Source organism: Schistocerca cancellata, chromosome 4 (assembly GCF_023864275.1).
Source record: "Schistocerca cancellata isolate TAMUIC-IGC-003103 chromosome 4, iqSchCanc2.1, whole genome shotgun sequence".
Taxonomy (NCBI): domain Eukaryota; kingdom Metazoa; phylum Arthropoda; class Insecta; order Orthoptera; family Acrididae; genus Schistocerca; species Schistocerca cancellata.
In genome coordinates this window covers 628,916,129-628,940,944 of record NC_064629.1, presented here as the reverse complement: position 1 = coordinate 628,940,944, position 24,816 = coordinate 628,916,129, and the positions used below count along the sequence as shown (strand labels likewise).

Below are 24,816 nucleotides of genomic sequence, written 5' to 3'. Positions count from 1 at the left end.
GTATGATTCATTTGTTATTTGTAGTCGATCACTATTAAATTATGGTGCTTACAGTGCCGTCTATTGCTAAATTTTGTAACTATTTATTTTCCTTCTGCCAAATGTTTTCCCCCTTTCTCCTGTAATATTCCATTGCAGTTTGACTCCATTCTGACCAGTGGTGTTATTTATACAGCGGTTTGAAAGTTTAGCTTTCATTATAATCACCCTGTACTTCAGTGATGATAAAAGAAACCATGCACGATTTATACTTCAATCAAGATTATTAATAAATGTGAACCCCTAGATGTTGATGTCACATACAACATAAGTAATTATATAACTTATTCTCATGGTACATCAAAATATAAATAGCAAAAATAGTGATGTTCACAGAAATGCATGAATGAAGTACTAGTAGCATATCCAATGAGTATGTTATACCCTCCATACAACATCTGAATGATACCATGTGGCATAGGGCGATTCAGCGGCCAATTGGTGGTGTTGTCCTCTGGGTCTGATTGCAGATTTTATTTTATTTATTTATTTTTTAAATTTCCCTAAGTTGTTTAAGATGAATGTCAGGATGGTTCTTTGAAAGGGGCGCTGCTGATTTCCTTCCCCGTGCCTTCCCCAGTAAACTCATCATTTAGGCAGCACTAAGACCAAATCATCGTTCCTTCTTTCTATTGTAAATTGCTTATGAAAAGGTTTTGCCACTAAGTACTTTAAATTAATTGAAAGGCATACACCTTTTTTGTCCTATTCAGTATCTGATCATAAATATATGACTTACACAAACTGTTTTACTATTTGTCTCTAAAAAAAACTACTCTCCAGTAGTTATAAATCCATTCTATAAAATTGTTTATTGTATATAACTTTGTCAGGGCAGACATATGTTGGGCCTGGTGGTTTAATGATAAAGTGGTTGTGGGATAGAATCCTGGTCGGACCATGGAAATTTTGTCTGCCTTTAATCTAGTCTTTCACCTTTCAGTGATATGAGGAGTTGCCAAGAATGACATGTTGTTCAGATTCCACGTTAAACTGTAGGTCCCCTTTTCCTGCTAGTGTGTGTGTGTGTGTGTGTGTGTGTGTGTGGGGGGGGGGGGGGGGGCCTCTATTTCGGTGACTGACATTCCCGTAATCTGATATTATATGGCAGACAGACATATTGTCTTAGAGATATTCACTCAGCAACTGGTAATGAACTAATATGATTATTTATTCAAGTCATCAACAAAAGATAATTTTGATGAGCATTGTTGGTTTCAGCCCCAAGAGGGCAGTTTTCAAATACATAAAGAGTACAGATAAAATCAAAGTAATCTGTTGTTTGAATTGAAATACACAACTGTTTTGTACATATTAGACATCTGCATCTGACGTTTATGTTCACCCATGTTGCTTGGTGCATTTAGTTTTGCTTAAGTCTGTCTGGTGTCAGTACAGCCACTTTGGACTGAGGGGACAGCCACACTTGACTTCCACAGCACATCACACACTCGAATTACCCGGCCGTCTACTGTAGTTATCCGAGTGCCTCTTAGTCACCTGCTGGCACATCAACATGAGATGGAGGGTGCAAAAGTGAAATTTGATTAAAAATATATATATATCCTGAATGGGAAATACAGTGCTCGTTACAATGTTTGGGAGGGATTTTCATTAGTGACTGATACGGATGTCAGGTACATGTACTGCGACAAGTGTTCTGCTCCCCTATCTCGCAGATCTGCTACCACAGATCTGAAGGGACATGTCTGCAGAATGTGGCAAAGTGTTGTAAGTTCTGAAGCATTAGCAGTTTCAGTGAAAGTTGCAGTAATTAAAAAGGTGTATAGGAATGTGTGTCAGAGACCTTTGTCCATTTACATCAACATTAGGTGTAGGATTTCGCACTTTGTCAGTAGCTTGTAAGTGTCAGTTCAGAAATGGGACATGTAGATGTTTCTAACATTTTGCCTCATGGTATATGGTTGTAGCACAAAACAGTGAAAGACAAGTTGATGAAATACAAGCTGGTATGATGCCCAGCGTTATCGAGATCATAGGCCTGAATGTGTTTGTATATACAGCGGATATATGGACTGATAGATATCAAAAATGTGTTACGTATATAGTACTGCGAACTTTGCTTGTCAAGGTTAGGTACTGTGAAATATGCTATTGACAACAACTCACTTTCGTGAGAAGGAAAAATAATCTAAGTAATTTATTAAGAACTACATCCGAGGAAACATTGTCAAATTGTTAGGAGTAAATCCTCAGTGTTTTAATAAGATTTCATTTGCCGCTGACCAAGGCACTAATATCTGCAAGACCCTGCAATCCTTTTAGCATTATGCATGCATTACACGTTTCGAACGCAGTGCTGAAGCACATGTTGGATGACAATTATTTAATAAATGGGCAGGGAGTGGTTTGTTCCGTGACTTACATTGCTAAAGACAGTGTCTATTTCATGAAGAAAACTGGCAAAGGAATTTGATGCAGACAAGCTTGAAGCAAGAAATGTGTTTCTGAAAAACTTACTGGTTATGACAAAAACACTGCAAAAGAACTCGTGAAATTTTTAGTACCATTCAAAGATGCAATAGGAATGCTGGGACATGAGAAAGTTTCCAAAAATTCAATTTGTTTTGTTATGGGTGTCCAAATTGAAAAGTCATTGTGATACAAGGTCTGAAAATACAGAGGTACATAAGTTTATATTACTGTAGACATGTGGCATCACCAGCAAATGAAAACTGCACTTAACAGCAAAACGTCAGTTTCAGTGTCACCAATATTTTTGTAGTACAGTAAGAGGGACATATTATCATCAATTAAAAGTAAGTAGTAAGAGTACTGAAGCATGGCTGGCTCTGTCTTGCGGTGAGAAAGTCAGAATTCCAACATTGCACAGAATAGTAACAATTCTGTGGTTGCCCTTCCGATGATTGGAAATTATATTTGTTTCTGGTAAAGATGAGATGTTTATCTTTAGTCATATTGAAAATAGCTGTACATTAGCTTTTGTATGAATATTTCTCTGTGAAAATGATCTGTTTATGATGGATTCAGTACAATTTGTTCAAGCCTCAGAAAGAGGCTCGTGCTGTTTGGTGTAAAGAAATGGTCAAAAAATTTGACTAGGGAATGCAAAATCTTTATAGTACATTGTGATATGAGACAAATCTTCGCTACAGTCAGACTTTCCAGAAACTGCATCATTCATCTGTTTGGGTGTTCTGAAATCAACACAGTGGTTTGCTTGTGAACCACTTCCAAGAAACTGATTTCTTGTATCTTTGATAACAGTAAACATATTGTAACCATTGCTTTAGAGAATTGAAGAACAGTTAAGGCTGAATGGTATACAAAAATTTGTTTGCCACCAGTCATTGATGAAATCTGGAAGAACCTGAAAATGTTGCATTGTTCTTCATTATGACAATGCCAGCTGTAAAATAATTTATTACTTGGTGAGTGAAAACACATAATTAATGTCAGTTTCCCCATATTAATCTGATTAATTGCATAATGACTTCTTTTTGTTCCCTGTCAAACAAAAAATGAGTGAAGAGGTTTTAATCATCCCAAGAAGCTGTTGAATCCTTTGTAATCCATGTTTTTTTGTGGTACCAATATCAGAATAGGAAACAAGTTCACAGAATTTGTTTGAACAGATGCAAAAATGTATAAATTTTAAAGGAGAATATTTTTAGCAACAATAACACAGTTTATACAGAAAAGTTTGTCTTTCATTGTTTTAGTAAGAATTGAAAAAGTGGGCCTCATCAATGCTGGTGCTGATGTTCATTCTTTCCTATTTATAGGACATTTAAGGCAGCTGAGATTACAGTTTAAGGTAATCCTGTTTAATTTCCTTGTGTCACACTCTTTTTTGTACTGTACAGGAGTTTCTCTCGTATGTTGTAATAATCTTAATACGCTGCCAAGCTTATTAACTGGCTTACTGGATACTGTAGGTTGATTTACAGCATCATATGGACTATTGAAGACATTTCCTGGCACAGTTATTTGTGCAAGGTAGACATTTTGTTTTAAAGAAATAGCAAAAATACTCCTTAAAATGGTAAATACAGTTGTTGAGACAGATAAGCCAGTGTAACTTAGTATAAGGAATAATGCAAAGTTACAAGTTTCCGAATAATTTTTTGCTTGGTGTAAATGTGAATGAGAGAGTTTTAATTTTATTAGGATTGTTGTGGCTGTGTAGCAGTACTTGGGCAGTCACTTGGAATTATGTCACCAGTCGATAAAACTTTAGTATGTTGCCATACGCTTAGGAGTAAGTAACAATCAACAGTCATGCCATTCAAATATTATTTATCATCAAAGGAAATATTCAAGACTTCATCTTTACCCAACATATCAGGGCAACCACTTTCTAGGACAGAAAAGGACCATTTTTCAATGAAGTATTGTCTTGATGATACATCATCAGTGTCTATGTATACTTTGAATTGTTACATAAAATTCATTGGGCTTGTCGTGGTAACAAGTGATGAATGATTACCAGGAAACTTATTTATTGCATGAGAATACCTGTCCAAAAACTGCATGTGGTTGAGAAGAGTCTTCTAAAAGGAAATTTTTGACACATCTACATCACAGACCATATCCTGTATCCATGACTCCTGTACGATGACTCCACAGGTAGGCGTTCTGCTCAGCTTGTTTTTAATGGTGCGACAGAGCCATTGACGTGTCTGACAGTAGGCTGTTGCATTTATGGTCTCACCTTCAGGCATGTAGTCGATGAGCAAAACACCCTTAAAATCCCAAAACACTCTAGCCATAATATTTCTGATGGCTCAAAATTTGTTTTGGGGTTGCAAATGATGCCATTCCATTGATCGATGCTTCGTTTCTGGTGTGAAATGTAATATCAAAGTCTCATCACCAGTCACAATGTGATTAAAAAATTCACCACCATCCTTTTCATAGCGACTGAGAAATGTCAAAACAGCTGCCATTTGTTTGGTTTTGTGCTTGTCTGACAAAATTCGAGGAACCCACCTGACACACATGTTTTTTATAGCCCAGATGTGCACTACCAATCTCGTACAACGCAATTCTTGAAATGTTTGGAAAGAGTGAGTGCAGTCGACTAATAATGAAATGCCTGTCTTCTTGAATTTTTGTTTCAGTCCTTGCGGAGAGTCCATCAGTCACCAGAGGGCCAGCCTTAATCATTGTTGTGAACATTCTTCTGTCCCCCCTTAAATGTAATACACCACTTATGAACTGACGCTTCATTTATCACATTACTGTAAACATCAGCAATGTGTGTATATATTTGGATGGGTTTGATTATCTGTGCATTTAAAAAGCAGATAATACCACACCTCACACTTGACGGGATTGTCAATCAAACATTTTAAAGTCGCAAGCAGTAAGCAACCACCAAACTGAAGTGGTCGGTCGACGGTGGTGGTGGGGGACGTGGTCACATGTAAAACCAAAACGTTCTTTACTTTCTAAATGACGCTCATATAATAAACCTCCAAAAGTTTTAGGGAACCAGTAATTTTTGCCACAGGCTTTTATGTTTAATAGAAATCTTGTTTCTACAGGTTTTTCGGTTGCCTTAATAGCAGTCTCATTTTGTGTATTTGCTTTAGTTCTTACAGGGAATTAGTAATTTCTTTACCTCAACATTTTAAAAGATTATCAGCAGGCCTAGTTTAAAGTTATTTGTTCTCGGTCCTGTAACACACTGCACCAGCCAAAATGCAGCCGTGCTGTGACTGCTGTTCTCTAACACAGAATGAATTCATTGACATTCGTAAGCAGCTGGAAATCACCATGACTACTGCAAAAGATTAACAGTTGCTGTGAATTGGTGTGTTAGAAGAGCTCCTGAGAATCATGTACCTATGGTGCTAAGGTACATCTAGCACTTTCCTCAGGCCTGTGGATCCTGTCTCCTCTGCGGAAAGTGCAGCATCTGTCATTACCTGTCCATTTGACAGTAAGTGGTGCTTCAGTGGTAGAGCTAGGCATCCTCTACAGGGTAAACTGGGACAAGGGACAACTCAGGGTGTTATACTGATCCCCCTAACCAACAAGTCAGTGGTGTTGTCTTTCACTAAAACTGAAATTGAGCTGGTGGTACCCACTTAACCAGTTTTGGGGAAACCTGTTTCATCCGGTGTCAAGAGGGGACAGACGCAAGAGGATAGGGGTTCATTGTCAGCAGTTTAAACGTATGGCAAATGATGGTACATCTTAGGGAAATGGCATCAAGAGACAGGAAAGGACACCAGGTGCACTCAGTGTGTACACCTGTGGGCCTCATTGAACATGTTGAATATGCTTCTCTGGCAGCCATTGAGGGAGCAAGATGCAATCAACGGCAGATTGTGGCACACGTTGGAACAAATGATGCCTATGATGTGGGCACCGAGGTCATACCTGGATCATTCCAGTGACTGGCAGAGAAGGTTGAGAAGGCCAGCCTTGCACATGGAGTTTCAGTGAAGCCCACAATTTGCAGCATTTTCCCCAGAACTAATCGCAGCTCCTTGGTTCTGAGCCAGGTGGAAGGACTGAATCAGAGACTTAACAAGGTTCTGTGGCAAGCTAGGCTGTGACTTCCTGGACTTGCACCATAGGGTTGAGAACTGTAGGGTCACACTAAATATGTCAGGTGTGCACCAAACATCAGAGGCTGCTATCCAGGTAGCTGACTGCGTGTGGGGTGTACGCAAGGTTCTTTTTAGATTTGGTGACTCTCCAACCAGTCCTGATAATGACAACTGTAGGAAACTGAGAAGTATCAGTATTCAGATCAAAAGAAATGCCTCCCAGAGATGATAGTATTAAAATCATAGTGGTGTACCATCATCATCATCATCATCATCATCATCATCATCATTTAAGACTGATTATGCCTTTCAGCGTTCAGTCTGGAGCATAGCCCCCCTTATACAGTTCTTCCATGATCCCCTATTCAGTGCTAACATTGGTGCCTCTTCTGATGTTAAACCTATTACTTCAAAATCATTCTTAACAGAATCCAGGTACCTTCTCCTCGGTCTGCCCCGACTCCTCCTACCCTCTATTGCTGAATCCATGAGTCTCTTGGGTAACCTTGCTTCTCCCATGCGTGTAACATGACCCCACCATCTAAGCCTGTTCGCCCTGACTGCTACATCTATAGAGTTCATTCCCAGTTTTTCTTTGATTTCCTCATTGTGGACACCCTCCTGCCATTGTTCCCATCTATTAGTACCTGCAATCATCCTAGCTACTTTCATATCCGTAACCTCAACCTTGTTGATAAGGTAACCTGAATCCACCCAGCTTTCGCTCCCATACAACAAAGTTGGTCGAATGATTGAACGGTGCACAGATAACTTAGTCTTGGTACTGACTTCCTTCTTGCAGAAGAGAGTAGATCGTAGCTGAGCGCTCACTGCATTAGCTTTGCTACACCTCGCTTCCAGTTCTTTCACTATGTTGCCATCCTGTGAGAATATGCATCCTAAGTACTTGAAACCATCCACTTGTTCTAACTTTGTTCCTCCTATTTGGCACTCAATCCGTTTATATTTCTTTCCCACTGACATTACTTTCGTTTTGGAGATGCTAATCTTCATACCATAGTCCTTACATTTCTGATCTAGCTCTGAAATATTACTTTGCAAACTTTCAATCGAATCTGCCATCACAACTAAGTCATCCGCATATGCAAGACTGCTTATTTTGTGTTCACATATCTTAATCTCACCCAGCCAGTCTATTGTTTTCAACATATGATCCATAAATAATATGAACAACAGTGGAGACAGGTTGCAGCCTTGTCTTACCCCTGAAACTACTCTGAACCATGAACTCAATTTACCGTCAACTCTAACTGCTGCCTGACTATCCATGTAAAGACCTTTAATTGCTTGCAAAAGTTTACCTCCTATTCCATAATCTTGTAGAACAGACAATAACTTCCTCCTAGGAACCCGGTCATATGCCTTTTCTAGATCTATAAAGCATAGATACAATTCCCTGTTCCACTCATAACACTTCTCCATTATTTGCCGTAAGCTAAAGATCTGGTCCTGACAACCTCTACGAGGCCTAAACCCACACTGATTTTCATCCAATTGGTCCTCAACTAATACTCGCACTTTCCTTTCAACAATACCTGAGAAGATTTTACCCACAACGCTGATTAAAGAGATACCTCTGTAGTTGTTACAATCTTTTCTGTTTCCATGTTTAAAGATTGGTGTGATTACTGCTTTTGTCCAGTCTGACGGAACCTGTCCCAACTCCCAGGCCATTTCAATTATCCTGTGTAGCCATTTAAGACCTGACATTCCACTGTATTTGATGAGTTCCGACTTAATTTCATCCACCCCAGCCGCTTTATTGCACCGCAATCTATTGACCATTTTTTCCACTTCCTCAAATGTGATCCTATTTCCATCATCATTCCTATCCCATTCTACCTCGAAATCTGAAACACTACTGATCGCATTTTCACCTACATTGAGCAACTCTTCAAAATATTCCCTCCATCTGCCCAAGGCATCCACAGGATTGACCAGCAGTTTTCCTGACCTGTCCAAAATACTTGTCATTTCCTTCTTACCTCCCTTTCGAAGACTGCTAATTACACTCCAGAATGGTTTTCCAGCAGCTTGACCCATAGTCTCCAACCTGTTTCCAAAGTCTTCCCATGATTTCTTCTTGGATGCTGCAATTATCTGTTTGGCTTTGTTTCTTTCTTCAACATAACTTTCTCTGTCTACCTGGGTTTTGGTATGTAGCCATTTTTGATACGCCTTCTTTTTCCTTTTACAGGCTGCCTTGACTGTATCATTCCACCAAGCTGTTTGCTTCATCCTACTTTTACACACTACTGTTCCAAGACATTCTTTAGCCACTTCTAGTACTGTGTCCCTGTACCTTGTCCATTCCTTTTCCAATGACTGTAATTGACTACATTCAACTAACTGGTACCTTTCTGAGATCACTGTTATGTACTTGTGCCTGATTTCCTTATCTTGAAGTTTCTCCACTCTTATCCTCCTACATATGGACCTGACCTCCTGCACTTCCGGCCTCACAATCCCAATTTCACTGCAGATTAAATAATGATCAGTGTCATCAAAGAATCCCCTGAATACACGTGTGTCCCTCACAGCCTTTCTGAATTCCTGATCTGTTATTATATAGTCAATGACAGATCTGGTTCCCCTGCCTTCCCAAGTATACCGGTGAATGTTCTTATGTTTAAAAAAGGAGTTTGTGACTACTAAGCCCATACTGGCACAGAAATCCAAGAGTTGTTTCCCGTTCCTGTTGGCCTCCATATCCTCTCCAAATTTACCCATAACCTTTTCATACCCTTCAGTTCGATTTCCAATCCTGGCGTTAAAATCACCCATGAGCAGAACACTGTCCTTGTCCTTTACTCTTACAACTACATCACTGAGTGCCTCATAAAAACCATCCATCTTATCTTGATCTGTCCCTTCACAATGCGAATATACTGGCACAATCCTAATTTTCTTGCTAGACACTGTCAAATCTATCCACATCAGTCGTTCGTTTACATACCTTATTGCAACTATGCTGGGTTCCATTTCTTTCCTGATGTAAAGCCCTACACCCCATTGTGCTATTCCTGCTTTGACTCCTGACAGGTAGACCTTGTATTCTCCCACTTCCTCTTCTTTCTCACCCCTTACCCGAATGTCACTAACAGTTAAAACGTCCAGCCCCATCTTACTTGCAGCCTCTGCCAGCTCTACCTTCTTCCAAGAGTAGCCCCCATTGATATTAATAGCTCCCCATCTCATTACCATTTGTTTGCCAAGTCGTATCTTAGGAGTCCCTGGTTTGTCAGTTAGAGGTGGGACTCCGTCACCTCCAAAGGTCCGAGGCATTTTGCTCTGATTGTTTCCAGCATCATATTTAAAGTACCAGGGAAGCAGGTTGCTAGCCTTACTTGCCCCGAGTCCCATTGGGTTTTACCCCTAACGGCTGAGGGACTAACCGGTGGATTTGGTAGTCTTTGCCGTATGAGCACAAAGGTGACCAAGACTCAGAATACGTCCGAGATGCCCAGCTTTATTCCAAAGTAACTGGTATCCCGACTGTCGGGACCACTTACTTGGCCACTCATACGTTGCCCATGGTTCATGAACTAGGACATGACTACAGGAACCCACACCATGAACCACAGTGGTGTACTGCCGAAACATTTCCAACAAAGTGCCAGAGTTTGAAGTGCTGCTGAAAAGTGGCGAAGCTCACATACTACTAGGTACAGAAAGCTGGTTGAAACCTGAAATTTATAGTAGTGAGATTTTTGGGGAAAATTTAAGTGTCTATGGAAAGGATAGGCTAATGGGAACTGGAGGCAGTGTATTTATCACAGCAAACAAAAAGAACTCAAATCCACCACAATAGAAATTGAAAAGACAAATCTACACTAAAGTCCAAATCCTTCATCTCGGAAGAAGAGAGGAGAAGAAGGTCAGAAAGAGTGAAGAAATACTGGGCCCTAAGAAAAGAACAACGCACAAAGAAATGATTGATCCAGTGTACCCCAAAGAGGGTGAAACGAAGGAAGAATAAGAAGAAATTGAAGCTGCATGTGAGATTGTTTGAGCAACACTCAGTATCAGTGGTGCTCATAAAATGATGTCTGGATCCTTCTATCACTCATCAGACTCAGCTTTTGAAGTAACTGAAAACTTTAGAAAAAACCTCAGTTCGCATGTACGCAAGTTTAAAAAACCTCAGTTCGCATGTACATAAGTTTCCCTATGATATTGTTATCATAGGTGGAGACTTAAATCATCCAACAATTAATTGGAAAAATTACAGTTTTGTTAGTGGTGGATGTGATAAGATATACTGTGAAACATTATGAAATGCCTTCTCTGGAAACTACCTAGAATAGATAGTTTGGAACCCTACTTGTGATGGAAATGTGGCAACTAATAGATCTAACCTCTTTGAGGGTGTCCACATCGACATTGGCATCAGTGACCATTGTACAGTTGTGGCAGCAATGATTATCAAAGTAAAAAGGACAACTAAAGCAAGCAGAAATATATATATATGTTCAGTAAAGTAGGTAAAAAATCAGTAGTGTCATATCTCAATGAGGAACTTCAAAATTTCACCAGAGGGCAGGAGCATCTAGAGGAACTATGGCTCACTTTTAAAAGAATAGTTGTCCAAGTACTGCATATATATGAACCCAGTTGAACAGTTCATAATGGGAGGGACCCTTCATGGTATACTGTCACTGTAAAGAAATTTCTAAAGAAATGGAGACTACTGCATAATAGGTGTAAAACGAAACGTAGGGCTATAGATAGTGTTGCTGAATAAAACACATTTGGCTGTCAAGAGAGCAGTGTATGAAGTGTTTAGTGACTACCATAGCAGAATATTGTCAGATGATCTTTCATAAAACCCAAAGAAATTCTGGTCATATATGAAGGCTGTTAGTGGCACTAAAGTTTGTGTCCATTCCCTAGTGAATCAGACAGGAACTGAAATTGAGGGTAGTAAAGCAAAAGCTGAAATCTTAACTCTGTTTTCAAATGTTTCTTGACAAAGGAAAATGCAGGAGAATTGCTCCAGTTTAATCCCCGTACCACTGAAAAGTTAACGAAATAAGTATTAGTGTCATTGGTGTTGAGAAACAGCTGAAATCATTAACATTGAAGAAAGCTCTAGGGCCTGATGGAATTGCTATCATATTCTATACTGAATTTATGGTTGAGTTATCCCCTCTTCTAACTATAATCTGCCATACATCCTTATAAATTATAGAGTGCAGCAATCAGTCGTCCGTTGTTTTGGATTTTATCACGCAAATCCAGATTTCGGCTAATAGCTAGCCATTCTCAATGCACTATTTTCTATTCTCGAGGCATGTAAGTCCCTGTTGTTCGGGCGTCAGTCACAGATCTTCTCAATGCATGTAAGTCCCTGTTGTTTGGGCGTCAGTCACAGTTCTTTGAATAGTATTCAAAGAACTGTGACTGATGCCTGAAGAACAGGGACTTATTTGCACTGAGAATAGAAAATAGTGCATTGAGAATGGCTAGCTACTAGCCAAAATCTGGATTTGCGTGATAAAATCTAAAAAAAGGATGACTGTTTGCTGCACTTTATAATTTATAACCCACATAACAGTCGGTGAGTGCACCCACTTTCTGAATGGAAGGTAACCTGATGTCATAGATCCCTCGAACAAAAAACTGTATCCAGTGGTTGGTAGAAAGTGTGGATCACATATGTCTACAAAAAGGATAGCAGAACCGATACACAAAAATACTATCCAATGTCCTTGACATCCATTTCTTGTACAATCTTACAGCCTATTCTGAGCTCAAAATTAATAGGAACAGAATTAACTCCTCCATGTTAACCAGCAAAGATTCTGAAAATATGGATCATTTGAAACCGAACTTGTACTTTTCTCACACAACATCCTGCAAGCCATGGATCAAGGCAGTTAGGATGAATCTGTGTTTCTTGATTTCTGATAAGCATTTCATTCAGTACCACAGCTATGTTTATTATCAAAAGTATGGTCGTATTGGGTATCAAGTAAAATTTGTGGTTTGATCGAGGAGATTTTGGTAGAGAGGACCCCAGAAGGAGAATCATTGACAGATGTAGAAGTAACTTCAGGTGTGCCCAGGGAAGTGTGTTGGGACCCTCACTGCTCATGTTATATTCTAATGACTGTACTATAATATTAATACTAACTCAAACTTCTTGCAGGTGGTGCAGTTATCTATAATGAAGTACTGCCTGAAAAATGCTGCATAAATTTTCAGACAGATCTTGATAAGATTTCAGAGTGGTGCAAAGATTGGCAGGTGTCTTTAAATGTTCAAAAATGTAATGTGCGCTTCAAATAATGAAAAAACATAGTGTCATATGACTGTAACATCAAGGAGTCACAGTTGGAATCAGTCAACTCATACAACTACATGGGAATAACATTTTGTTGGGATATTAAATGGAAGGATGACATATGCCCAGTCATAAGTAAAGCCGGTGGCAGACATTGATTTATTGCTACAGTACTAAAGAAATGCCATCAGTTTACAAAGGAGCTTGCATAAAAAGCCCTTGTGTGACCCATCCTAGAATACTGCTCAAGTGTGTGGGACCCGTACCAAATAGAGCTACCGAGGGATATTGAACGCATACAGAGAAGGACAGTGTGAATGGTCACAGATTTGTTTGACCTGCAGGAGAGTGTCACTGAGATGTTGAAAGAACTGAACTGGTAGACTCTTGAAGATAGGTAAGAACCCCGAGAAAATATATTAACAGAGTTTCAAGAACTGGCTTTAAATGATGACTGTAGAAATATACTACAACCCATTACGTATCACTCTCATGGGGATTGCGAGGACAAGATGAGAGTAATTACAGCAGACACAGATACTTTCAGACAGTCATTCTTCATACGTTCCATATGTGATTGAAACGGTAGGAAAGACTAATAACTGATACAATGGGATGAACCATGTGCCATGCACTTCAGGGGTTTGCTGAGTATAGATGAGATGTAACTATGGAAAACTACTCATTTCGGCACGTAGTAAACCACTAAGTAGTAATTTATTTATAACAGATAGTTGGTTTGTTTTCTGTTGTGTTCAATATGCTCATTTTGTAGCAGACTTCAGTACCTACCGTATGGTGTATCATATGCAGTGTAGTATGTCCATAACTTTAGTTGCTGCTTTTGTAAACAATTTTGTACACAAATACTAATAACTTCATTGATATTGGTTGTACAAATGTGGTAATAATTTTATTGAAATTGTCTCTTCGTTGTGAATTCAGTGTTTTACTCAGATTTATAGTTTGTCTGGAAGCAATTTTAGTGTTTTTGGTGAATATTTGAGACTTAAGATATTGACACAGTCTAACATTGATCGTGTCTGCATGTACCTAAGAAGCAGACTGTGCTAAATGTCATGGGAATTCCAAGAAGTGGGTATAACCAGCCACTGGACCCTTATCTCATACCTATTTTGCTGCCTCGCTGCAACTTGCCAGCAAAATGATGCTCAACTCTACATCCCTTTCTGTGGTTAATTTATACACAGCAAACATACCACACTATGTAAAATTGCTAATCAGATTGATGAGTCAAAGTTCTAAATTTTTGGTAGAAAAAATCATTCAGGCAGGAGCATCACACAAATTTCCTTATGGAGGATATAGAAATAGGCATCCCTGGTGTTGAAAAGCAGCTGAAAAATTTGAAAAGAAATAAGTCGCCATTCCAGATGGAGTCCCAGTTTGGTTTTAGCAAGAGTACTCCTCAACATTGGACCAGACTTGGCTTACTTTATCCTGAATGTCTCACCAAGTGGGAAGTGTTAAGCAACTAGGAAAAAGTGCAGGTGACTCCTGTATATAACAAGGTTTCAAAGAATAGATCTGCAAAATTAGAGATGAATATCCTGAACATTGGTTTGCTCCAGAATGCTTGAACATATTCTCAATTTGAGTATAATAAATTTTGTTGGGAGAGAAAAGCTTCTATCCCTAAATCAACACAGATTTAGATAGCATTCTCATGCTAAACTCAGCTTGTCCTTTTCTGGCACAGTATCGTACAAACCATGGATGAAGGACAACAAGCAGATTCTATATACAAGATTTACAGAAAGTGTTTGTCATAGTGCCACACTTCAGACTGTTAACAAAGGTCCAAACATACAGAATAGGTTCTCAGATATCTGAGTGACTCAAAGAATTTAAATTAATTGAACCCAGTAAATTTTCCTGGAAGATAAGTGTTCATCAGAGATAAAGGTTTTGTCTGGAGTGCCCCAGGGAAGTGTAATAGGCTCGCTCTTGTTTGCTATATATGTAAATAATTGACAGGGCGAGGAGAAAACCTGTGAATGTTTGGTAACAGTGCTGTAGTGTACGGGACATTTTCATCTCCAAGTAACAGTGGGAAGATATGTGATGAGTTGGACAGAATTTCTATTTGGTGTGATGTAAATTAATACTGTTGAGCAGGAAAAAATGCTATAATGTTTGTGTACATTATTAGTGGTGTGCTGATTGACACAGCCACTTCAATTAAATGTCTATACATAATGTTCCAAAGTGACACGGAATGTTATGAGCATGTAAGGTAAGTTGTAGGGAAGGTGAATGTTCAATTTCGGTTTATTGGAAGAATTCTAGGATAGTATAGCTCATCAATAGAGGATACAGTGTACAGAGTTCTGGGGGACACATTCTCGAGCAGGTGTGCCTTCGTCATTAGCACCGACATTTTTCGGTATCGGCTTCCGGAACACTGATTAGTATTTACTGCAGAGCTCTTCACTCTGTATCAGGCCACACAGTATATCCTGCAACACAGGCTTTTTCAATTGTGTCATCTGGAAGCTGTCACTTGCTCATTCTTGATGGAGCCACTGTGATGTTTATGTGGGTTCCTGGTCATGTCGGTCTGACAGGAAACGAGGCCACTGATGGTGCTGCCAAGGCTGCAGTCCTCATTCTTCAGGCAGCCAGTTCTTACCTTCACTGCAATTATCTCTGTTGCTGTCTGTCAGCACGTGGTGTCACTTTGGCATCACTGCTGGTCCTCCCTTCATGGGAAGAAGCTCCGGGTTATTAAGACACTCCCAGTGACTTGGATGACGACCTCTCAGCCCTCTTGCCATGAGGAGATCATTTCAGTTAGGCTGCGGATCGACCACTGTCTTTTTAGCCATCTCCATTTGTTAAGTGGTGCTCCCCCACCAATTTGTGCTAACTGCACTCAACCTTTGAAGGTCTGTCATTTCCTAATGGAATGCCCTTTTTGTAATCACGTATGTTCTTTGTGTTTGCCATCTGAGTTATTGGCCATTTTAAAGAATAATGCGTGGAATGTTGAATGTATTTTACTTTTTATCCGTCATAGCAATATGGCAAAGGCCATTTAATTTTTAGCTCGGGACCTCTGTTTCTCTATGGAGTATTTTATAGAACTTTCTCCACGTCCTTGTTTTTAGCTGTCTTCTGTTGATTGGGATTAACGTGTAATCATTTTTAACTCCTCTCTTTGTCTTTGTGTTCTGCAGTTCTGACATGAACGCGTATGATCCTAGTTGTTTTTGTGCCCTAAAACAAAACAAACAAACATTGTTGAGCACTGCTCAAATATTTGGGATGTGCATCAGCTCTGTTTAAAGGAAGACATCAAAGAAATTCAGTGGCATGCTGCTAGATTTGTTATTGGTATGTTCAGTCTACACACGAGCATTACGGAAATGAACTCTAATGGAAATTCCTGGAGGGAAGAAGACATTCTTTTGTCAAAACACTATTGAGAAAGTTCAGGGAACTGGCATTTGTGACAGACAGTAGAACGATCTTACTGCCACTGATATACATCTCATGCAAAAACTGTTAAGACAAGATAACAGAAATTATTTCTTATATGGAAACATATAGACAGTCATTTTTCCCTCCCTCCATTTACGAATGGAAAAGAACATGAAATGCCTAGCGGTTGTTTTAAGTACCCTCTGCCATTCTCCATATGGTGACGTGGAGTATAGATGTAGACTTCTGTGTTCCCTAGTACCCATAATACTCATCATCAGTAGTTTCAGAAGCACATTTTAAAACAAAGATGTGCTGAAAAGGGGTTTTCATTGCCATTAATTCTTTCTATTTTATTATTCCTCCTTTCTATGTGTCTTAAGGCTGATGTGTGCTGTTAATGTGTTGATGTACTCCCTTTACTTTTCCTCTTCTTTTTTCCTCCTTGCAGACAGCCATCTCTCTTTTCTTGTTAGTATTCGTTTGCTAAGGGCAAGTTAGATGTTGATACCAATAAACCTTTCTCGTTGCTGCTGTTTAACTTCTCTCAAAAAATGCAATAATGCAAGGGATATTTTATCTTAATAGTAAGTTAGTCACCATGACTGTCATTGTCATGGATTTATCTGTTGCTATTTGTGTGTAACTGAATTGCTAGTGTGTATCTGCTTCTTTTGTTTCTAAAAGAAAAGAAAAACAGGTTTCTCAGAGTAGTAGGTTCCATATTAGCTGAAAGATGCTCAGGCTTACACGTTGCCTTTGATCTTCAGACTGAATAGCAGTTTCAAGATACCTTTAAAAAGTTTTGTGTATTATTAGTATCAGATTACTTACATTTCAGTCCATTAGATACCATTGTTTTGATACAAAGCTTGATAAAGATACTAGGCTTGCTAATGCCATTGATTTAATTAGGAACAAGATCTCAAGAAATTGGAGAAGCTAGCTTATGCAATCCACTGGGACAAGACACTTTTGCTGTGGAAGAAAAGTACTGATTTTCATGGAATTCTGTATCCTACAAGAGACCAGTATGTTGCTTCTTTGGCTGTAGAAAAAGAATTAAAAATTAAACTGAAATCTTCACTACAAGAGAGTGTTTCTGAAATTGATAATGATCAGAATATGGAAAAAGAACATGAAGTACAAGAAGAAAGTCAGTCTCTGAATAATAACATTTGCAGAGAGAAGAAAGCTGCTAATATTTTACTATACAATCAGCTGGATTCTAGAAAATTGTCTGAGAAAGTCCTGAAGTTCAGAGTCACTTGCTACCATACTGGCAGCCATGCATTTGGATCCCAGGAGGCTGCCACTGCCTTTGGAGGGACTCTCCAGGATATATTTAATTGGGTTGTAGACTTGACATACTATGACCTGGAAATTGTTCTGAACATAAAAGAGGGTGAGTACTCTGCTATATTGTTTTTGGTCTTTTTTGTGATATTTCAGTATTGCTTCTTCATTACTGTGTTGTCTCATACATAGTGTGGCTCCAGTGTTTCTACTGTTACCTTTCCACAGCTGCTTTGGAATCTGCAGAATATTTGTCAAATAATAGATTCCTGTCACTGTGCAAGAGACCTTCTCCTTTGTTGTAAGTCTTCTGTAAAATATATATATATATATATATATATACCTAAAAACAAAGATGATGTGACTTACCAAATGAAAGTGCTGGCAGGTCGACAGACACACAAACGAACACAAACATACACACAAAATTCAAGCTTTCGCAACAAACTGTTGCCTCATCAGGAAAGAGGGAAGGAGAGGGAAAGACGAAAGGATGTGGGTTTTAAGGGAGAGGGTAAGGAGTCATTCCAGTCCCGGGAGCGGAAAGACTTACCTTATGGGGAAAAAAGGACGGGTATACACTCGCGCACACACACACATATCCATCCACACATATACAGACACAAGCAGACATATTTAATATATATTTGAAAATGTCTGCTTGTGTCTGTGTATGTGTGGATGGATATGTGTGTGTGTGCGAGTGTAAACCTGTCCTTTTTTCCCCCTAAGGTAAGTCTTTCCGCTCCCGGGATTGGAATGACTCCTTACCCTCTCCCTTAAAACCCAATCCTTTTGTCTTTCCTTCTCCTTCCCTCTTTCCTGACGAGGCAACCGTTGGTTGCGAAAGCTAGAGTTTTGTGTGTATGTTTGTGTTTATTTGTGTGTCTATCGACCTGCCAGCGCTTTTGTTGGGTAAGTCTCATCATCTTTCTTTTTAAATATATTTTTCCCACGTGGAATGTTTCCCTCTATTATATTCATATATATATATATATATATATATATATATATATATATATATATATATATATATATATATATATATATATATATATTTTTTTTTAACAGTTAACGAGAAAACTTGGGTTGTTGTAAATGAGAGTACAAAAGTTTAGTGGTCTGTTAGAAGACTTTGTAAAAGATGGCCGCACGATTTCCTATATGGTAGGGTGATGCGCCACATTCATATCTCTTGTAATCCCACATGACATTGCTGGATCAGTCAATATAATTACGCATACATCTGCCAAGAACTCAAGACACAGTGTGGAGTGATACATCTGCTAGCAACAGGTCACATAGTGAACAACAGAAGCAGATTTAAGGACTGCCATGAAACATCTCACCCTAACTTGTCTCAGCTCGCTGATGTGAGCTACATACTCTCTGGTGGACTTATTTATGGCAATTTTGTGATACTTGGCTATTTTCTGCACTATGATTTGGACTCTTGTAATTCCTGTGGTTGATGTTTGGCTTGCATGAGTTTGAGACTATTTTCCTAAGGCATTGCTGTTGCGTTTGACCACGTTGTGCCTTCCATGACCAAGTTCCGGCATGTATGTGCACCAAGAGAGTGGTTCATATTTGAGTGCTTCCCAGTCAGAAAAACGTAGTGTTTTCTTGCACTAATGTTTCAGATATTCAGTAAATCTACAGAGTATATTTTTGGCCAAATGTATCCACCCCCAGAAGTTTAGTTTAAGAAGAGCCAAGATCTGTTATATTCTGTGATTTATTTGTACTTAACTGGTGTTCAGTTAAAACTGTGTTGTTGAAGCAGAGATACAATAGTACCCTGGTTTATTAATTTTGATGGCTTGTATTGTTTCAAGGATGGTTATTCTCAGTGTGTTGCCATGTAACATGGACTATGGATGTATAGTGAACAAATTACTGACCTACATTCACCACTGGGCAACTCATGCGAAGGATTTATCATGTGCCACTATTTTTCCTTTGCCTCATGTGTAGTCAATATACCTTCAAAGGGAATTGGGCAGTGGCTGGTCATTCATGAAAAATGTCTTATATGAACATACCACCATCTCTTCTCTTTACTGTGATAGCTAACAGCACAAAGAAGATAAATTACTGTTTGCTGCCAACAAATCTTTTTTAATTGTGTAAACATTTTAAACTTGTGTTATCCTCACTTATCCTTCACAATAGAGGTTAATATTAATGAAATTAACAATAATAGTAATAATAATAACAATAATAATAATAGTAGATGAAGAAAACAATTGTTTTTCATTGGTGTGGAATCTGGGGAGACAGCATCACAATATTTCTTCAGTTTAGGGTATCAAGTTTTTACATCCGAAAAGTAAAAAGCATGGAAACTGGTGATCCATGCACAGATGGTTAATAACATTCTCCATATTCTTTTGTAATGATTGACTGTTGTACAGTTGGCAAAATACGTTAAACCTAACCAAATCCTGACAGTTCCACACTATCTTATATGGCATGCTGTTTTTACATAGAACCCCTTGACTGTGTGAATATTGGTCACAGCTAGAAGTGATGCATTTAATGTATAATTGTTGAGTGTAGATGACCATGACAAATATGAAGAACAGTGTTAAGGTTCCAATATGTGTCAAGTTCTGTACACTTGTGTAGAAGAATATATCGTGTTTCAGTGGAAGGATAACAGGAAGGTAAGTAAAAAACTAGACCAACAGTTGATTTTGTTTTGTTTTGTTTCATTTTCTTCATATTTTGTTTTAATAGAAGTTACAAGCAGCACCTTTGGGCTAGCAGAAATTAAAAAGGAAATTTTAAAAAATCTAGGCAACTTTTGACTACATAGGATGTTGTGTATAGTTCTTATGTAAGTCTGCTAAACAATGATACTTTACACTTTTGAGTAATCTTACTTCATTTGAGGAGAATCAAACAGGATCGTGTCACTAAACAGCCTCGTGAAAATTGCGTTCCAAAGAGCTTTCAGTTCATGGAAGAACCACTGGGAGCAGTGTGGATGCCACCTCCACCCTTCCCGCAAGGGGACTTCTTTGAGGCTGATGGTGATCAATAAAGGCAGATAAAGTGTATTTTATTTATTGGTATATTCCAGGAACTTTTAGGTAGCACCTCATGTTTACATTGTCATTTTTGGTTCTGCTTTATTTTCATACAAAAAATAGAAAATTATCTGGCGAAGAGTTCTCGGGCTTCCAGTCGGGTGGCGGTGTCTTCAAACTGCGACGTTTCGACGAGTGACATACTCATCATAGAAAATTATCCTTACAGTGTCCTGTCTTTAGATTTTAGCAGTGAAAGCTGTAGTAGGCACCTCTCTCTTGCTCCTACCCCCCTCCCCCCTCCCAAAACACACTTCACACACTTTTGTTTGTTGAAGAAGGATGTCCCACAAATTAGCTGTTTTGCCAGTTGCCTTCCTATGAGCTTCAAGTCCCTCTCTTGCATATTCTCACTTCTTGAAATAGTAATCTCCTCTTTCATACCTTTCTGCACTGTATGCTAATAACATCTTAGGTGATCTTTCATACTCAATTCTCCCAATGTGGGCCTATCACAGCAGCTGATGATTCCAAGTTCTGTCAACTATTATGTCCTGGATATGAAACATGCTTGTCATGAGACCCAATTGAGATTTGTAGCAGAGTTTTTTATATTTTTAATGTACCAACATTCTGCACCCAATGTTGCAATTGGTTCAACTGTGGCCTTAGATAGTGATATTTTTGTGTTCTTCCTCACCTTCAGAATTGAGACTCCTTGTCGCTCTCTTGAGTCAAGCCAATACTCTACCATTTATCATTTTAATGTTTCTGTATGCTGTCAGAATAATGCAATACGAACTATGAAAAGTGGCACAAAAGAAATCAAAATTAACAGTAAAAAAGTATAATGTATTAGGTGTTGTTGTTGTGGTCTTCAGTCCTGAGACTGGTTTGATGCAGCTCTCCATGCTACTCTATCCTGTGCAAGCTTCTTCATCTCCCAGTACCTACTGCAACCTACATCTTTCTGAATCTGCTTAGTGTATTCATCTCTTGGTCTCCCCCTACGATTTTTACCCTCCACGCTGCCCTCCAATACTAAATTGGTGATCCCTTGATGCCTCAGAACATGTCCTACCAACCGATCCCTTCTTCTGGTCAAGTTGTGCCACAAACTTCTCTTCTCCCCAATCCTATTCAATACTTCCTCATTAGTTATGTGATCTACCCATCTAATCTTCAGCATTCTTCTGTAACACCACATTTCGAAAGCTTCTATTCTCTTCTTGTCCAAACTATTTACCGTCCATGTTTCGCTTCCATACATGGCTACACTCCATACAAATACTTTCAGAAATGACTTCCTGACACTTAAATCTATACTCGATGTTAACAAATTTCTCTTCTTCAGAAACGCTTTCCTTGCCATTGCCAGTCTACATTTTATATCCTCTCTACTTCGACCATCATCAGTTATTTTGCTCCCCAAATAGCAAAACTCCTTTACTACTTTAAGTGTCTCATTTCCTAATCTAATACCCTCAGCATCACCCGATTTAATTCGACTACATTCCATTATCCTCGTTTTGCTTTTGTTGATGTTCATCTTATATCCTCCCTTCAAGACACTATCCATTCCGTTCAACTGCTCTTCCAAGTCCTTTGCTGTCTCTGACAGAATTACAATGTCATCGGCGAACCTCAACGTTTTTATTTCTTCTCCATGGATTTTAATACCTTCTCCGAATTTTTCTTTTGTTTCCTTTACTGCTTGCTCAATATACAGATTGAATAGCATCGGGGAGAGGCTACAACCCTGTCTTACTCCCTTCCCAACCACTGCTTCTCTTTCATGCCCCTCGACTCTTATAACTGCCATCTGGTTTCTATACAAATTGTAAATAGCTTTTCGCTCCCTGTATTTTACCCCTGCCACCTTTAGAACTTGAAAGAGAGTATTCCAGTCAACATTGTCAAAAGCTTTCTCTAAGTCTACAAATGCTAGGAACGTAGGTTTGCCTTTCCTTAATCTTTCTTCTAAGATAAGTCGTAAGGTCAGTATTGCCTCACGTGTTCCAGTATTTCTACGGAATCCAAACTGATCTTCCCCGAGGTCGGCTTCTACTAGTTTTTCCATTCGTCTGTAAAGAATTCGTGTTAGTATTTTGCAGCTGTGGCTTATTAAACTGATTGTTCGGTAATTTTCACATCTGTCAACACCTGCTTTCTTTGGGATTGGAATTATTATATTCTTCTTGAAGTCTGAGGGTATTTCGCCTGTTTCATACATCTTGCTCACCAGATGGTAGAGTTTTGTCAGGACTGGCTCTCCCAAGGCCGTCAGTAGTTCCAATGGAATGTTGTCTACTCCGGGGGCCTTGTTTCGACTCAGGTCTTTCAGTGCTCTGTCAAACTCTTCACGCAGTATCGTATCTCCCACTTCATCTTCATCTACATCCTCTTCCATTTCCATAATATTGTCCTCAAGTGCATCGCCCTTGTATAGACCCTCTATATACTCCTTCCACCTTTCTGCTTTCCCTTCTTTGCTTAGAACTGGGTTTCCATCTGAGCTCTTGATGTTCATACAAGTGGTTCTCTTATCTCCAAAGGTCTCTTTAATTTTCCTGTAGGCAGTATCTATCTTACCCCTAGTGAGATAAGCCTCCACATCCTTACATTTGTCCTCTAGCCATCCCTGCTTAGCCATTTTGCACTTCCTGTCGATCTCATTTTTGAGCCGTTTGTATTCCTTTTTGCCTGCTTCACTTACTGCATTTTTATATTTTCTCCTTTCATCAATTAAATTCAATATTTCTTCTGTTACCCAAGGATTTCTACTAGCCCTCTTCTTTTTACCTACTTGATCCTCTGCTGCCTTCACTACTTCATCCCTCAAAGCTACCCATTCTTCTTCTACTGTATTTCTTTCCCCCATTCCTGTCAATTGTTCCCTTATGCTCTCCCTGAAACTCTCTACAACCTCTGGTTCTTTCAGTTTTTCCAGGTCCCATCTACTTAAATTCCCACCTTTTTGCAGTTTCTTCAGTTTCAATCTACAGGTCATAACCAATAAATTGTGGTCAGAGTCCACATCTACCCCTGGAAATGTCTTACAATTTAAAACCTGGTTCCTAAATCTCTGTCTTACCATTATATAATCTATCTGATACCTTTTAGTATCTCCAGGGTTCTTCCATGTATACAACCTTCTATCATGATGTATTAGGTATGCTGATAATATTGTAGTCTTAGCAGATTCTGAAAAGTACATGAACTGTATGTTAAATTTTTTGTCTGATTCCATGGACAGTCAAAACTGAAAATAAACAAGGCTGAAATAATGGAGATAAATAAATTGAACAGACAAGTAAGGACAAACATTAAGATCTGAAATAAAGTACTAATGCAAGTAAATGAATTGTGCTACTTGAGAAGTACAGTAACAGATGACACCAGAAGTACAATGGATAGTAGAAGAAGAATTGCGACAGCTGAAAAAGCCTTCAGAAAAAAGGGCAATTTATTAATAAAAAATCACTTTAATAGAGAAGGAAGAAATAAATTCATCAAGGCATTTATTTGGAGCATTTTAACCCTTTCAGACTGGAATTTTTTGTAGAGGAAGGAAGATTTTTCTTTATGCCCTGATGCTCTTAGGTGATTTTGCAGTGATTTTAGATGCAAGATTTATACAAATATATGTACCCGTTTTCAATACATACATTAAATATTCGGCTTCTTTTTAAGGACTAAAATAAATAATTTTGAAATATTCATTGTTGTGATTAATAAACTGATAATTCAATAATTAACATGCAAAATAATAATAATAATAATAATAATAATAATAATAATAATAATAATAAATTATACAGTGGAGTATAACTAACAAACAACTTCTTTGAATTCTGGCAGTCACAAGCTGCTGCACACTGCTACACTCACATGTTGATTTTTTACAGTGACACCCAACAGGTGGGAGCACTAGTACATGATGAAAAGATTGAACATTTGCAAATGTGTACATGAGATTTCCATTGACGGAAAAATATTTCTGTTGCAGCTGATACACACTAAATATTAATGTACATAATTGTAGCCAGAGAGTCTGAAAGGGTTAAGCTATAGTTGTAAAGCATGGATGACAGGGAAACAAGAAAAGAAAACATTAGAAGCAATAAAGATGTGGCTGTGGAAAAGAGTC

The 24,816-nt window shown here is 38.6% G+C and overlaps 1 protein-coding gene across 2 annotated transcripts in view; it reads left to right on the top strand.

The window, feature by feature from the left end:
• LOC126184503 (tRNA (guanine(6)-N2)-methyltransferase THUMP3-like) overlaps positions 1 to 24,816 on the top strand; it is a 125,267-nt gene that overhangs the window by 47,648 nt on the left and 52,803 nt on the right. For both annotated transcript variants that reach the window (XM_049926895.1, XM_049926896.1), the window contains exon 3: positions 17,251 to 17,740. In XM_049926895.1, coding sequence (XP_049782852.1) covers positions 17,251 to 17,740 — 490 coding nt within the window. The remainder of the gene's footprint in view (positions 1 to 17,250; positions 17,741 to 24,816) is intronic.